Source organism: Homalodisca vitripennis, chromosome 2 (genome assembly GCF_021130785.1).
Source record: "Homalodisca vitripennis isolate AUS2020 chromosome 2, UT_GWSS_2.1, whole genome shotgun sequence".
NCBI lineage: Eukaryota > Metazoa > Arthropoda > Insecta > Hemiptera > Cicadellidae > Homalodisca > Homalodisca vitripennis.
The window spans coordinates 23,044,950-23,062,983 of NC_060208.1; the positions used below are offsets into that span (position 1 = coordinate 23,044,950).

The 18,034-nt window shown below is 34.3% G+C and overlaps 1 protein-coding gene across 3 annotated transcripts in view; it reads right to left on the bottom strand.

The window, feature by feature from the left end:
- The window catches only part of LOC124353697 (kelch-like protein 12), a 30,229-nt gene extending 17,708 nt beyond the window's left edge, over nt 1–12,521 (bottom strand). For 2 of the 3 annotated variants that reach the window (XM_046803663.1, XM_046803666.1), the window contains exons 1-6: nt 12,354–12,511; nt 9,483–9,580; nt 7,351–7,529; nt 4,851–4,973; nt 3,912–4,213; nt 1,022–1,193 (exon numbers count right to left, since the gene is read on the bottom strand). In XM_046803663.1, coding sequence (XP_046659619.1) covers nt 1,022–1,193; nt 3,912–4,213; nt 4,851–4,973; nt 7,351–7,527 — 774 coding nt within the window. In that variant the 5' untranslated portion in view covers nt 7,528–7,529; nt 9,483–9,580; nt 12,354–12,511. Of the gene's footprint in view, nt 1–1,021; nt 1,194–3,911; nt 4,214–4,850; nt 4,974–7,350; nt 7,530–9,482; nt 9,581–12,353 lie in introns of all 3 variants that reach the window. The other variant, XM_046803664.1, reaches the window with a different exon arrangement.
- Nucleotides 12,522–18,034: the final 5,513 nt, after the last annotated feature.

Genomic DNA, 18,034 nt, shown 5'->3' on the forward strand with positions numbered 1-18,034 from the left:
TCAGAAACTTTTTTTCTTGTCATACCTCTAATTAGATATCTTTGCTGGATTATCAGTGGCATAAGGTTGCTGATATAAGTTCCACCCCAGCATACCAATGCATACTCTAACCTACTTTGTGCTAATGAGAAGTAAACAGATCTTAAAATATCTGGAGGACAGAGATTTCTCAAAATACACGTAGTTCTTATAACATTATTTAGCTTATTTTTCAAATTTTTAATTTGTATACTCCAATTTAATCTTCTGTCTACATATAACCCCAAATATTTAATATACTCACAATCAACAATGTTTACACAGTTTTTGTTTCATTTACTTGAAATACCCAAACAATCAATGCAAGAGTAAGTTATACTACAACAATCTGAATTTGCTCCTACTAGAGAGAAATTTATATACACAGTTTTCTCAGGGCTTAGTAGCAATTTGTTTTCAGTAAACCACCATTTTAGAGATGCTAAATCATAGTTCATATCCAATTCAATTTGATTCAAATTCACAGCAACATATGTAACATAGCTTACGAGATACTCGTACTATACCTTGGGAGATACTCGCACTATACTTTGGGAGATACTCGCGCTATACCTTGCAAAATACTCGCACTATTAATACCTTGCGAGGTACTTGCACTATACCCTGCAAGGTACTCGCACTATACCTTGCGAGATACTCGCACTATACCTTGCAAAATACTTGCACTATTAATACCTTGCGAGATACTTGCACTATACCCTGCGAGGTACTCGCACTATACCCTGCGAGGTACTCGCACTATACCTTGCGGGATACTCGCGCTATACCTTGCAAAATACTTGCACTATTAATACCTTGCGAGGTACTTGCACTATACCCTGCAAGGTACTCGCACTATACCTTGCGAGATACTCGCACTATACCTTGCAAAATACTTGCACTATTAATACCTTGCGAGATACTTGCACTATACCCTGCGAGGTACTTGCACTATACCCTGCGAGGTACTCGCACTATACTCTGCGAGGTACTTGCTCTATACCTTGCAAAACTCAGGTTTTCTGGCGTCCGGCTTGTGGTTGTACCAGCGAGCCACCGCCTTGAACACCGTCTCCTCCTTCTCCACCTCCAACTCGTCGCTGGACGTCAGTTCCACTAGTTTGGGTGCCGTCAGTGTCAGAAACTCTTCCTGGTGACACACCTCCCAGAAGTTTCTGCAAATAATCCCACACTGTCATTTATTGTCATGTTTTTACACCATATGGCGGAGATTGTTCTTTTATCACAACAACAGATACAACACTACATGATAAAATTCATAGAAAAATTGGTACTAAAGAGAAAGTTTTCTGGAGGCACTTGTAAGATGGACAAATCTATGTTTGCTCAAATACAGTCACATTTGGATGAACTAAAATGTACAAGGTTATGATAAGAGTGATTATCCTCTTTGCAACCATGAGAATTTTATCATAATTAAATAATACTCCTTTAAAAGTTATAATAACATGAGGTTAAGTTGTAAATGAAACTGATAATCACTTAATACAACCACAACATAATGATGGCATTGGATTTAAAAACAGATATCTGGCTCATCCTATTGGGATTTTTTTGGCCAAATATCATTGTGATTGAGGTCAGAGGACAGAACCACTTCTCGGTGAATAACTAATTCTGATTTATTCCTACTTTATATAACAGTAATTCTACTTTGATGTAATTTTGCTGAAGTCTGGTAGAAACGTGTAAGCGACAGTCTGCATCATCATTACATACATGTGACATGTTCATTGTTATAGTGCAAGACATATCATTTCAAGCTTGGTTGTTTGGCTTTATTATTTATTAATAATGTAAAGAGATCTCAATAATATTAATACGTGAGAAACTGATCTTCTATACTTACGCAAAGTGCTAACAGTAAATTTCTTGCGTAAGTGTATTAACCCTTATAACGTCACAGACGCCGTATGGCGCATAGACAAACTATCTCCAAACGGCAAAGACGCGGTACGGCGCATCGACACAAAACTGCGTCTATAGCAAATTTAAGTTCCTTTTAAATCCGATCAATGTCACTAACGGTATGCGTCAACTATGTGTGTGGGTTATTGACCTATGTCAAGCGTCAAAATATAGCTGTCGCGTTACATTGTTTGAAACAATAGACGCAGTGTCTAGACACTCTCCACGCCACACGGCACAGACGCCGTACAGCGCGCGCGCTTTTGTTTGCAGTTTGGCTTCAGGTAGTGCGTGTCTAACCATCGCTGAGTCGGTTTCCTTCGTCGTGTTTTCTGTTTATATGGTTTTTATTTATTTGTTAAAAGTATTGATATCTTAGTTTTAGTATTCGTTTAGTGTTCTTAGTGTCATTTTAGTGTTTAGTGTCACCTTTTAGTGTTCAGGTACTTTGGGATTATACCGACCACACCAGTATGAAGAACACAAAAATATAAATTTATAGCTAAACAAACATGATAGAACGAAAAAAAACAACTCTTTAATTACAAAATTACAAACTTACAAGCATTTCCAGGCATTGTGATCGGTATTGTTGTCGCTGTTATCTTATCTTTCTCGAGAATCCCGATTACGACAGGCCACGCGGCATCACATGATTTGCGCGGTACATAATTGCCTTTCCATTACAATTCAATTTATATTTCTGATCAGATCCTCTAGAATTTGATATTTTACTGATAGGTACTATCTCGAGGGATGTTTTTCTTTCGTTGACATCAGTGAGAAGGCATGGGTGGCGGAGTATGATCAAGAATAAAAACAAGTTTTGAGTGTATTTTCAATAAAGAGTTTAGTTTTAGTTTGATCATGTTTGTTTTTATTGAATTTTTGTGTTTGGAGAAATGTAGAGGTAAAACACGGAAGTACAACAAAGCGACGCACCAGCTGAACGGGCGGCGAGACTCTGCAATCACGTTATCTACTAGACCCGCTCGACTTTGACCTCTGTCTGAGGATGGGGAGGGGTTTGCGATAAGACAATTCCTGTTTTATATTGACGAAATATTGTTCTACGCTAATCTAGTAATCAGTAGAAGCAAAATGTCAAATAACGATTCATGTCTGGGTGTGGTCGGTATAATCCCAAAGTACCGTGTTCATTATTAGTGATAAATAACATGTCTCGTAACATTGACGATCCTGAGTACAGTGACTTTATAATTTTAAAATTTTTACTTTTTTATACTTACCAGAATTATAGAAAGTAAAAATAAAAATGAACTTTTACACATTAAAAAAATTTTTTTTTTAATATTGTGCCGTTTGCTGGAAGTCGTGAAAAGATATACTGACGTTATAAGGGTTAAACAACAATTTTTTTGCCACAACCCAGGCTTGCAATGATATGTCCCATTCTATAGTTCTATAAGTCTAGTACTATAGCCATATCTAAAATTTGGAAAAGATTCCTAGGGGCACTCCTCAGCCCGAAGGACATCAGAGAACAGGAGCCCTCAAATCTGATCGGCTTCTGTAAAAGTCTCAGATTCTGAGGATACAAATATAACTAAGAGGGGCGCAAAGGTCCTTTAAGGACTAAATGTGGGGCTAATCATTTCTTTCCCTCAGGGGAAAAAACCCAAAAAAATGTATGAACATGTTTCATTGGTTTACAAAAACGGTAGTTTTGCAGTACCTTGCAAGTGATGGATCATAAAAGTCCCTTTTCCTCTGTTCGTTACTTACGCTCTAATACAACACGACTGTTCACTGAATAAATCAATTAAAACCCAACTTTAAAAATTATTGTTTAAACTCAATATAAATACAGAGACAAAAAGGTTATGTCTGTGGCTAAAGTAAAAGTAATTTTGTGGATCAGGTTTTTCACAAATCGCAACACATGTACTGTATGTAACACTCAGTACCGTAGCCAATGTGTTAAGTTTGGAAAATTCGCTCACTGTAAAGCGAAGTCTTTGGCTTTCTTCTGCAGGTCAGTGCAGGCGTGTGCTTCGGCGAAGCAGTGGATGCCGAGACAGTTGCTGGCATCCATGTGCCTCTCCAGGAACAGGCAGGCGGCCTCGATGACGGGCAGCACCTGCAGCAGGTTCGCCGCAGACAGCAGACACTGGACATTAGTGCGGGTGATGACCAGTGAGCTGGTGTAGGCGTAGTCCAACAGCAGCGACATCATGTCTACTTCTATTCCCTTCAGTGCCACCACACTCTGCTTGGACTCTGCCAACTTGCTCAGGAACATGGCCTGGGCGACAGACACACTCGCTACACCACTAACAAGCGACTACGTATTGACGTTATTTACTCAATTAGCACAGAAAATGTTATTATACACTGTTACCTAATCTTTGAGTAATACAGCAAATATGAAACTACAAACGTCCATTTGGCTGTAATAATTTTAAAACTTAGTTATTTCATGCAGAGAATTAGGAAATAAGTCTTTGTTTAGTACACAAATTCATATTTAGAACCCAATTGTATCTCCCACATTTAAGTATCAGTACGATCAGAAAATATCATTCATTTGAACAAAACGTAATCTAAAACATGTTTGTATTACCCTTAATCTAGTTAAATAAAAACCATTAACAGGCTGATTCCAAATGACAATTTTTTTTAATACTGCCAAGCTGTTTTTTTCAATTACCTTTCACTAGTCAGGCAACATTTATAAACTGTATTTCAAATTGATCACTTTGTTTTGCACTAACAAAATATTTTAAACAATTCATTCTAAACTATTTTAATGAATCGGTGCTACATACAAATGTTACAACCGATTCACCATCTTTGTTGCAATACAAGTTCAATAAGAATCCGCACTGCTTTGACAAACTGACCAGCAATGGTGAATAGCTGCTGTAATGTTTTATTATTACCTTAAAATAAGGACTAAAGGAACTCAAAACATTGCGATGAGCAGGGAATTTGACTCCGTCAACGGAAAGTGTCACATCACAAAACTGGCCAGCCTTGCGTAGATCGTTCAGTCCTGTCAGAACCTGCAAAATACAGGAGTTCTATGTCTCACTTGCTCAATACTATAATAAAAAGCTTTAATGTATCGTCTAAAGCTTACTTCCAGAGTAACTTCCATTAATTTACTCCTAAAAACTTCAATCTCCTGGACAGATCTGCTTACTACAGAATTACAGTGTAGTCTGGGCTTAACAAGAAAAAGGACATTAACTAACACACTTCCAAAAACAGTAATTGTACCTATACTAGTAGGTAGTGTTTCATCAGGTGTGTTCCCTGGATAGTGGAAGCCCACCAAATTTGAATATAAGTGCTTCGCCCATTGGGCAGTTATGTAGGACAAAGGTTTAAATAAGGGCCATGAGAAACAGATTAATTTTGTCCAAATTTGTAACTACAGAGTAATTACTAGTGAAAAACCTAATACAGTGTGTTCATTTTTCTAAATATTCTATTTTTATGGCTTTCACCCTAAACCTATGCTTTTCAATAGACATACGTACAAACAATATGTTTTACATAAAATAAATTAGATAATATACTACAAATCATAAAATTTTGTTGACATTTTGTATGTCTGCATTGTAATTTTTAATGCAATGTAATTTAAATTGAGAAAACACGTGATCTGACCAATAAACATTAGCATAGATACTCTAATTCTAAAAAATATTTCCAGAATATTCTAAGTTTTAAAATTTTCTTTTCAGTTTCTATACACCCAATTTGCCTATGAATTTAGCTTTTAAAAAACCATATTTTAATATAATAAGTAAATAATTTTTAAAGGCTTTAGTATTTTTATTTAATTTAAAAACTTAACACCGGCATAAACAACACATTTATATAAAATTTCTTTTTGGAAAACACATTATTTTTAATGTTTTTAATCAGTAATTTTAATTTCTAATAAAAACGCAATTGGTACCATGGTGACATAAACTATGTTTGAACCAAGACCTTCTAAAATTGACATGTAGTGTCAGAAATCAGAAAGAGCATGGTAATGATAAGATAAATTATCTGGTATGAGATTAAAGTTTCTACCACATTTTGGTATATTTATTAATATACACACAGATTTTAGCTTCCCAAAGTACTTAGCCAACCAAAGTAATAATACTTGAATTAATTGTTTTTATTTAACCTGAAAAAGCCTCTGAAGGCAATAGCCAAATATTACAAAAAAGTTATGAAGATTCAGGTTTTCCTAAGGTAGCAGTTCTATTTTATTTGTTTTAAAACCTAATTAAATGCAAGAATGACTTTTAAACTTTTACCTTTTCACATTTATTTTTAATGACCAAGTATTAACCCTCCGACTGATAATAAGAAACTCCCAGAATGATACACTGGTTTTTGTCTTTGCGCAGCATATTTTTCAGATATTTAAAAAAAAAATATGTGCTAAATGATAAGTAATAGGTGTTATATATCAATATCTTTGTTAGAAACCAAGGAAAAGTTTAAATTAATAAAAATATACACTTACTAGACTTGTATTTTTCTATTTGTACATGTATAACTTGAAAAATGTATACTGTAAATGTTTTGTTTTCTAAGTTTCACTCCTTGTAACTTTTACATGACTTGAGATAGTAAGATACTTGTAAATGTACAAAATATACACAGTTTTGTTTTGAACAAAAAGATTATAACAAATATATACTTATTTACACCACAAAAAAGTTTTTTCATAAAAATGTATAAAATGTACTACATTTTTTGGCAAAACGCATCCATATTATTGGTGATGAATTCTTTGTGCAAGGGGAATATCAAATAATGATGAATTGTTGTCACTGTCACAATTGATTTGTTCACAACACCGGTTTATAACTATCCAGACTACCTTACAACAAATCTGACAAAGAAATATCATCATGCACTTCATTTGCCGAAATGTAAACTTTTATCATCAGAACTATTTTCATCATCCAATAGTTCACGTATATCATTTGAACAACGAGGATCGCTCATTCCACAACATAATAATCAATTATAATAACTATAATAAATTAATAATAATAAATTAAATAACAACTAACCTACATAATAACCTAGCATCAAAGAACGTCAAGGCCGTGCAGCATGTCACCAGCTGCATAATCCTACAGCTGTATGCCGTACAGCATTTTAATCAATATCAGCTGACAACGAGTAATATTCCGAATATAAACTATATAGAATAAATTGGTATTTATGGGTAGAGGATTCAACTGGAAAGACTTATGTCTTTATAACTTAAATGGTTTTTGCGTAATAATAGTGGAAAGTTGACTGAAGGCTGTGTCATCTTTATCAGTTCACAAGTGGTATTGATGGACATTTGTGCTGTCGGAGGGTTAAAAAAACGATTGGTCTATTGCAGGAGTGTACAATGTAATGAAGACGACTCACCATGCTGGAATGACTGTTCTCAGTGAAAGTGTACTCATCTGCACCTGGACCCTCCATTGGAGCGTTGTCCTCGCTGCTGCTGTCGTCACTGTCAGTGCTGGGTAGTCTCTGGCGGCTGTTGTATGGCAATCGGTTCGATGGAACATTGCTCTCCGACAATATTGGGGCCATCAACATGGCTGAAAACACACCGCTCAATAAATCGTAATGTGCTTTTCTAAATGAACTTGATTACGATTAAATTAATTTGTTATTGTCTTTTAACGCTATTTGTGTAATTTTCAAAGTTGTAAATTTGTGCTTGATTATGTTTTCTACAAGCTGTTACCTACAGCTATGCATGCAATTCCTTGTACTGTTACAGGGGTTCATAGCATCTCCTTTCAAAATGGCTTACTTAACCCTTCTCTGAGATAAATGATGATTCTTGGAAGATATCTTTCTTGATCCACTTTTGAATTATTGGAAGTACCTAAGTTTAAAGATCAGTGTCCAGGCCTTAAAAGTCAGAAAGTCTAAATAATTTTGTTTTTAGATGGATACAGTCTTTTTTGTCTTTAATGAAGCAATCTGAGAACAGTTTGAGTAACACACAGATTTCAAACTGTAGAAAGAATTCTAAGGAATATATTTGGTTCTAGCATATAAAGTCTTGCTGTAGCTAATTCTTGTTACAATTTGTATTTCTGGAAATCTTACAGAAACATTCAAATATATTTTTTGTTATAGAAACTCACGACACCTATCCAGTATGAAATGACTATCTGTCAGATGACTGAAACAATCCTCTCCCTCAGTCCTCACAGCTTTTCTTTGGATAAAACATATTTTTAACATGCTCTGCCGAATGATACAAATTTAATTACTAATAAGTTATAAAGTGATGAGCTTAAGAGTTTTGGAGTTGATTTCGTCATTTATTGGTTGACACAGATAGGTGTTCTGTTGTAGTGTCAATCACGGATTAAAACAAGAATTAAACACATACAAATAACAAAATGAACTAGGTATGATGCCATAGATTCTTGTATTTACAGAGCAGTTTCTGTGAAGATACTAGTGTCAAAAAGTTTTACTGTAGCTTTGACATGGATGGAGACCTGCAAAGGCATATATACAACCTTTTTCAGCAGAAAAAGTCCAATTTTGATGACTCACCCCATACAGCTTCCTTCAGACTTACTTCCACTATATTTGACACATCTCAAAACGAACACGTCTCACCTACTTTCAAACACAGATGATTGAGTGTTCATTACGTAGTTTACTTTAGAGCCACACCTAGAAATTTTACTTGGTTGTCCATGAAGATGTTAGGCACATTGGTAATCTCTTCTTTTTTCTAACTGAAGTCTATATGGACCGTTTTGGAAGGATTTACTGTTAAGTCATTAGCTCTACAATACTTGATAACAGCTTTTAAGATATTTGATGCATTTTTGAAGAGGCTATTCATAGTATTATGGATATGGAGTGAGGTATTTTCAATGTAGATTGAGCAAGAAGTATTGCTACTGTTGGATGTAGTCTGGAAATTTGTTAAGAAAAAGTATGAATAGGACTGGACACAGTAGAGAACCTTGTAGCACTCCTCTTATTACTCATAATGGAATGGAGCACCAAGAACTTGTAACAATGATCATTTGATTTGAGTCCCACTAACTGAAATAGTCCAGAAAGATAACTTTTTGGCTACACTATTTACTGTAAGTATTTAGTTTCTAGTAATAAGCTCATATCCTAAATATTTCTTGTTAATTGCTCAAATAAAAGTAAATTTTTGAAATAAATTGTTTTGATCTATTTTATCTATGATGTATTCTATCAGGCTGATGATACCAGATTTGTTGCAGTTTTGTCTTGGAGCAAGGCCTACTCTCTTTACTATGATTCTTTATACAATATTTTAAAATAAGGACACTAGTTAAATTGGTTTGTAGTTTTCCAATGAGAGTACTAGTTTAGAGGTTTATTGTATATCAATATTGATAGGATAATAAAGTTCTCCAACCTCAGTAGCACTATCTCGAGAATTCTATTTTTTGTTTAGGTGTCATATCACTAAACTATGTTGTACGTTGGCATTTTGTGAAAGTAAGGATAAGTGACAAGTTTAAGAAAATCTATCTTACCTTGCCAACGGCTTTTCTGCTTGGCCTTCAGTGCGGTTTTGATTTTCAATCCTGTCAAAATTAATCTCTACAGCATATTCAAAGCAGTGTTTCCTACCCTGAAAAAAAAAACATTTGATGGTAATTAGTTACAGGCATCCCAGAGCATTTGTTAAGTATACAGAATAAAATTACAATCTGTGTTTATTACTTAACACATTGAGAACCAAGAGCACTTTATTAGTAATAATATAATCAAAGTTAAAAATTTTTTGTGGAATTGCTAAAAAAATGAGATACTTTTGCTTCCTCTGTTTTTAATGGCAGTCTATTGCCATATGTTGCATCTTTTAGTACGTGTAATTGTCTTCTCACCTGAGGAAGAGAATAGATTCAAATCATCAAAATGTAGTGTCATACATTTTGTAGCATATATAACGATGGCAAATGTCCAAAATCACATTATCCTTTCAAACCTTCCATCATGAATGACAAACTATAAACAAAAACAGCTGGTAACACAAAAGTGGGAAATTATTGTTTCACTGCCACTCTAGGATTTAATATGGAAATAAACTACAGGAAACTGATTTATATTTAAGCATCAATGCTTGAATAATTATTGTAGGTTTTTAAAACGAGTACACACAACACGGCTATGAACAATAACATTTATTTAGATCATATATAATGTATATTTTCCAGTGTAATTTAATTGTGAGAACTGTATGATTAAAGACAGTGCTGTTGGGCAAAGTCTTTTGTTTATGTATTTATCTCAAATTTATAATAACTTCTGAAACACTTAATCATTTGTGCTGGGTTAACTAGCATTGTGGGCGACGATCATTCAAGTATAAACATGATCTCATCACCATACAAAATACACAATGGATATTTGATGCAGTATAATTTGTTTCTATAAGAAAATGAGAGTAAGAAAAAAATGGTGTGAATAAGTAATAAAAGAACTGTTACACTGAATTACTGAAATTTTAACTTAACTAAATTTTTAACTCCAGGAGAAAACTTATAAGACTTTCATTGAAATGACAGTGAGCTGAGGATCAAGTAGTGCATTCCGGTGCTTTAGAATGTGAGATGTGTATGTATGAATGTATGATGTCACCCTGTTGAGTTAAAGAACAGCATCCAAGAATCGAAGAAAGAAAGTTTCTTAACTTCATTAATAAAAACCTGTAAATCAATAATGTACAGATGCTGGTATTTTCGTTCTATTGTAAGGTGATAAAATTAACTAATCAGTAACATCCTTTTTGTTGAGATATGGAACTGTAATCAGTTTACTCAACATTAGTAACAAAATTCCTAGTGGACCTCAAATTCTTCGGGTTAAAAATTTTCCTACTTCAGTTAGGATCTAAAGTCCTTTAATGCTCCTGGTAAAAATTTTACCTAACTAACACCAGAAATAATTAATGGTAACAAATCAGAGATTTTTTCTCACCTTGGAAAAATAAGTAAAATTACATTAAGAAACAGATGCAAAAAGCCAAATTATTAAACAATATTGTCAAATATAAATTATAAAAATATTTCTCAAACATCACGGAAGATTGTAAACCATGAACTAAGGAAAATTGATAATATAGGCAGGTTAAAAAGGACTGAACTTGTGGTGTATTGTGTGGTCAAGAAAGCCTCATTTAAGGTAAATCTATTCATTAAACATTTTGCTAGTATAAATGAACAAATAGTCCTAATTTGGATCTAAAAAGTATTATACATGCTCTGGATTTGGTTACTTCCTATTTTAACAATGTTGAGCTACCCTCCACTGTGATAATAAGAAAACAACTGACAATAATGAAGATAAGATGACCTCCTGTTGGGATAAGAGATCTCTAAACTTTTGATTAAATCTATAATACATATTTATACTGTATTATAGATGTTATTATAGATGTAGTACTAATAACATATTTATGATAACCCAATCTAAACCTGCTTATACAGACTAATAACAAATAGTAGATTTTAGTATAGTTCAGCTGTTTTAATATATATATAAAAAAGACTAATAATGTAATGATAAGTAAAAAGCTACATAGGCTATTTGTACATATAAAATGTATCAAACAAGTTAGTTGCTTTAAACTATTTTTAAGGATATACATGCGTGAGAGCCTGTGACACAAATAACACATGTAGGCAATGTATGTCATTGTACTTATGGCCATTACCCAAATACCATGCAAATGATTTAACAATTTGGAAATATATTGTTATTCAATACATTAAAAAGAGTTAGCAATAATCAATTGTAAATAACTATAATTATGAGGTTTTTGTATTTGATAGTTTAGGTATTTATAATTGATAATATGGTACCATGATTCAATTATGGTAGTGGCCGCTTACTAAATTGCAGCCCTTCTTTTGGCCAACATCGCTTCCTTTTAGGAGGCAGAAAACAAAAACTGATCCTAATGACATGTAATGTTCACAGTAAGTCGAGAAAAATCTGTTCTCTCTAGTAATTTAGTTCTTTTACATCCCAGGTGAGAAAAACTTTTCCAAAAATAGTAGCCTCCAGATAATAACAAGTACCCTGATACAAAGATAGTATTTATGCCACCACATTGTGTATTGAACAGTTGGCTCTAGCACAAATTGGCTTAAGCTAAACTGACCTAGTATTTAAAATTTAGGCATAGACAAAATCAGATTGATATTGAAGTTCCTTTGCCTGCACCTTTATTAAGTAAATTGTATTTAGGGAACACTTGTCTCAGAATATAAAAACATAAACAGGTTCTAAACAGTAAGGTAATGTGGCTCACTAACATGTACTTATAATTTGACTATAAGTAAATATGCAAAACTTAACTTTCTATACATATATTTTAATTGTTTTTTTAAAAAACAAACCTAAAATTAATATCTGTCAACGAGTACCATTTCGACAACAATCCAGAACTATCATGACGAAGTGATACACAAAGCACAAGCAAAGCCAGCATTGGTAATGTAATTATTAAATTACATTTTTTGTTATAACACCTAGTGTCATCTATCTTCTGCCGTCAGCTGACTCAATATTCGTCAATTGAATTGTTGTGGGTTAATCTATTTATTTAGTACAGCTGTTCTGTCGCAGGCGCTAGATAGTGGATGAATAAAAAAAAGTAAAACGCGAATCATAAACATTTATCTTTTGCAGGGAATATTATTGTTAATGAAAGAAGAAAGTTGTGTTTATTTTGCTTCCTAATATACCATATTTTACGTATATTTATTATAGTTTCCGTATATAAAATACAGAAAAACCTTTGTAAATAATATAAGTTATTATCATTTTTGGCTATGTTACATACTTCTTCTTGGCTTTACAAAGTATTACATTCTTCATACTTTTAGTTCAAAACAATAATCTAATACAAATGAGGCCATAAATTTCGTTATTACTCTGACCAAGACTACAAATAAAATCAAAATGATTTATTTCTCATGGACATTTATATGTATCAAGAATAGTCAGTACTCCTATATATATATATATATATATATATATATATATATATATATATATATATATATATACAATTAGCAATAACTAATTGATAAACGTAATCGAAAAATTAGTTCTATATTATCAGTGTAATAATAAATATGACTGACTAATTCAAACTAAGCAAGATTAAAATGTCAGTAGTCTAGATATGTTTTACTGGTATGGGTAGGTGGGGCCAAAAATTGAGAATAAATTCAAACAGATTTTACAAGAAAGTTAAAAAAAAATTAAAAGATTTAAGAGAATGGCTGTTTTTTTTTATAAATAATCTGGCAATCTATTACAAACTGTAGGTCCTAGATATTTTTCTGATTTTCGGAACATGTTGTTATTATAAACGTCTTCACTGTCTTTAAAAACGTCACTGCCAACGTATTCTCGTCCAAATGTCACTTACCACACTAATGTGAGATGCTGTGACAATGTGAAGGTCCTGCAAGAGCTACAGGACTTGGACTGGGAAATCGTCACCTGCCATGAAGACATAAATGTAGCTTTCAAGGCGTTTGTTGACACCATATCGGAGAGTGTATTGAGAAACTCTCCTATCACAAAGTCCGGTGGATCAGTCTTTCCAGCATGGTTCTCCAAGGAGCTCATTCATCTTATCATTCAAAAGAAAGTCCTACATAAACAGTATAAAACTTCTTTATCTCAGTCTAGTTATACTCGGTTCGCCATAGTTAGAGCACAATGCAAGACCCTATCAGCAACCTGTTTTGACCAATACATCAACAAGGTGCAGAGCTCAATCAATGAAAACCCAAAGGCTTTCTGGAGTTATCTGAAGAAAGTAAATACCACCTGCACTGCGACTACCATGCACCTTGATGGCAACTCGTCTCAATCCAATAACGTCATAGCAAATATGTTTGCTGACTTTTTTGCGTCAGTGTATTCTCCTGATGATAACACATCACAAATGGAATGCTCAAATACACTTTCCCAAGACGTGATATCCTCCTGCCACTTTAATACCGAGCATGTATTGAAGGTGCTAAACAGTCTCGACGTCACCAAGGGCCCAGGTTCAGACTCAATTCCTCCATCCATAATTAAACACTGCGCAGAACTGCTTGCTCAACCTCTCACCAATTTATACAATAAATCTCTATCCGGCGGAGTTTTCCCTGAGATCTTCAAAATAGGTCATATAGTGCCCATTCACAAAAATGGCCCTTCCAGTGACATAAGAAATTATAGACCCATAACAATATTACCAATCTTGGCAAAGGTATTTGAGTGACTTGTCCTGAATAAGATTATTTTCCAAGTCATAAATATGCTACATCCAAGTCAACACGGGTTCCTGTCTAACAAATCAACAACCACTAACCTTGTACAGTTTCAAACCTACATCATACAGGCTTTTGCACAAAGACAGCAGGTGGACTCAATAGAGCTGGACTTCTCAAAGGCTTTCGACATGGTATGCCACTCCATCTTGATCCGCAAACTTGAGGCTTATGGCTTCACAGGACCTCTTCTCAACTGGTTTGACAGTTACTTGCGTGGGCGCATGCTTCAGGTTAGATACAAGAATACCTTGTCCCACAGCTTTCCAGCTTCATCTGGCGTCCCACAGGGTTCTCACCTAGGCCCCATCATGTTCAACCTATACATTAATGATGTCGTTAATGCCCTCAAATGCAACCACCTGCTCTTTGCCGACGATATAAAATTATTCATGAAGATTTCTACCAACCATGATGCGGCTCTGCTTCTCTTCAGAGTTTATAAGCCTTTCTCCGTCCTGCGCGTCTTGAGGACGCTATATTGCTGCTTGATAAGACCACACCTTGAATATTGTTGCGTGGTGTGGTCCCCTCACCAGTTGTACTTGAGAGATAGCATTAAGAGGGTGCAGAGAAGGTTCCTGAGACTTGCGGGAGTGCGCCTTGGATTTAGGTATCTGGATGTCCCAGTACAAGAGATTTCGCCTTATCTTAACTTACCTTCACTTGAAACAAGACGCTCCATCCAAGACGTTCTCTTCTTGTCCAAGCTGGTTAACGGAATCATCGATTGCCCAGACCTACTACAGAAAATAAATTTCCAAATACCCACTGGCACAAGATCTATAGTCCTTTTTGCAAGAACTTCGATGACAACTTCCTATGCAGCCAACAGTCCTGTGATTAGGATGCAGAGACTTGGATGCTTGCTACCAGAACACATGGACTTTTTCTGCGCTTCCTTGGCTTCCTTCAAGAGAGCTCTATGTGCCTCTCAGTGCTTGACCACTCAACTATGAATTTCAAAACACACACGCGCACAAACGCGGACGCGCACGCACACCTGTGCTTGTGTTTGGTTTTTGATGGTGCCTTTAGGGGGCCATACCCATAAGTACCTTCTTGCCTGGATTTAGTTTTTTAGTTTTGTGTTAGCCATTGTTGCTAACTTATTACTATAATTATAAATTATTATGCTCGCTTTTTTGTAATGGTTGATCCGTTGGAAATAAAATAAAATAAAATTATGATGGAGTACAAACAAACTGTTTTGATTTCTGATAGAATATATATATATATATATATATATATATATATATATATATATATATATATATATATATATATATATATAGATAGATAGGACAACTTTTAATGTGTTAAAAAGTGTAAACTGATACAGAGTAGATAAAACAGAGGAAATGATCAAATTTAGGATACGTTCTCTGAAAAAATTATGGTTGCCTGTAAAGTCGGTTTTACGGGCGAAGATTTTACGTGACAACGTCTTTTTCCTGGTAGAATATTTATTGATATGAATATTATTAAATTGCACAATAGGAACAAGGAATTCAATGAAAATAAGAATTGCACAAATTTTAACTATAGAAATATATTTTGTTTACTAAAACATTGTACATAATTTGAAATTAATTAAAATTTGTTATTGTAAATGGTAAAGTTGAATAAAACATTTACTAAAATTGGAATTTGAAATTCTTGCTAAACACAGTTAAATTCTAACTCCGCGCGTGGTGATTGGTCGGTTTAGTTCGTTTGTTTGGTCGTTTGGTGTTATGACAGGTTAGAGGTTATAATTTGTTATTTTAAATGTTTGACTAGCAATACGCGCTGTTTCTTCCCAATCGACTGAATTACGATTGATTGCAGAGTGATTTAAACTAATAATTTACTTAACACTATCAACATTTGTCAATAGTATGACATAACCTATAAACTCAGTTTCTCAACTTTTGTGTCAATCTAACAATTAATCAATCAATCATAGTTTACGATAATGAAATATCAGTGTACAATTATTTACCTTTATTGCTGTAGTTGTTGTAAATGACGAATCTAAGCACTCCACATTTTCACGAATAAACATAGTTATCTGCTTTATCCCGTGCGGCGGACCCACAGTTATCTGCTTTATCCCGTGCGGCGGCGGACCCACTGGACGGGCATCGTAACGTTACCGGGCGTTACACTTTTTCATGAGTGACTCCGAGCCGCAACCTAATTTAAGACGTTGTCACGTCAAAAACACCTGCCAAAAGCTCTTCCTGCTTCCAAAGGCCAAACACTAGACGAAAAGCCCTCTTTTTCAATTTGAAGGTTCTTTGTGGCTCTTTATAGAGCTTCATATCCATCGGAAACTTTCCCTAAAGAACTGAGTTAATGTACAATTTAGTTAAACGAGCGCTTAGGAGTAAAGCAACCCGTCTAATTACTGAAGTGGACATTTAAAAAAACGCCAGGTGATGAACTGGTTTTCAAAGATGAAATTTTTTTATACATTTCAAGAGAAGTTGTTGGCGCTATGAAGAAACTTGATATACTTTTTTATATTTTAGAAGAGCTGTCAGTGCAACGATATGTTCCACTCCTAGATCTGTCCAGTGGGGGCACTTATGAAAAAACTATTGAACATTTCAGCGATTTCACGTGGATCAGCAACCACAACTCCATTATCTCGGAGCAACTGAATGTAAGATTTGATAGATATCTGTTTTCCAGACACAATCTTCCAAACGGTTTCCGCAACATTCTTACTTTCAATCAGACAGCTTTCGGCCTAAGATTTTTTAAGAGATAAAATTAGAAACTGGTAGTTTTTCTTGTTGACCTTATTCAATATCCTACGTTGTTCGGAATGAAAACAACACAGTAAATATACAGGCCCTTCAGACGTTCTCTAGCTATCAGAACTTCCCCTTTTAAGTAACCAGGTTTGTGATATTGACACTATGCAAGGAGTGTTTATGAAGGAGATAACAAAAATCTGTGGACAACAGTTCTAAAAGCCTATTTAATGGACTCATATTTATAAGTACCGTAACTTTCACGTTAGAAACCCTGCATTGAAATTGGTCCACCAATAGCATAAAAATAATACACAATAAAATACAGACCACCTCCAATTTTTGTTTTAGATATTTTTGATAAAAGAAGTATAGCCACAAGCATCAATGGTGAGAGTCCAAGTTCTGATCACCCATAAATGCGTAACTAGAAACGTACGCATTCAAGACCAGTCTCATAAATAAACTTAATACGTTGTCAGTTGAGGATATATTTGAGTGTTGCGGAATTATCGTAACATGTGACAATTTTAAATTTGTTTTAATAAATGTATATAGGCCCATAGATTACAATAAGACCAAATAGATGGGCTATGCCTATCTTGCCAACATTGGGGCAGGTGAAGCCAGGTCCGCCATGTTGTCGTGGGATAGAAACTCAAAACTACGCTCCGATTAGTGTAAAAATTCAGTTCTCCCGTTTTTAAATCAACTCGTGATCTACCCTACTTAGAATAAAGAAAATACTTTGAAACTTTGTATGAGTGAAGTCAATAAGCTATGGATGCCTGTGGTATCATTCAAATGTTCAAAAAAATTTAGTTTTGCAATTTAAATAATTAAATAAAGTCGAGAATTATGTTTTACATTTTAAAAACTTGACATAAAAAAGTTAGTCGGCTGCTACTTTTGCCGTTTTTTGGTCAGGCAAGATTAAAAACGGTGGAAAATGTTGTTGAATAGTTCAAGTTTTCGGAACATATTTTTCTTTTTTAATTA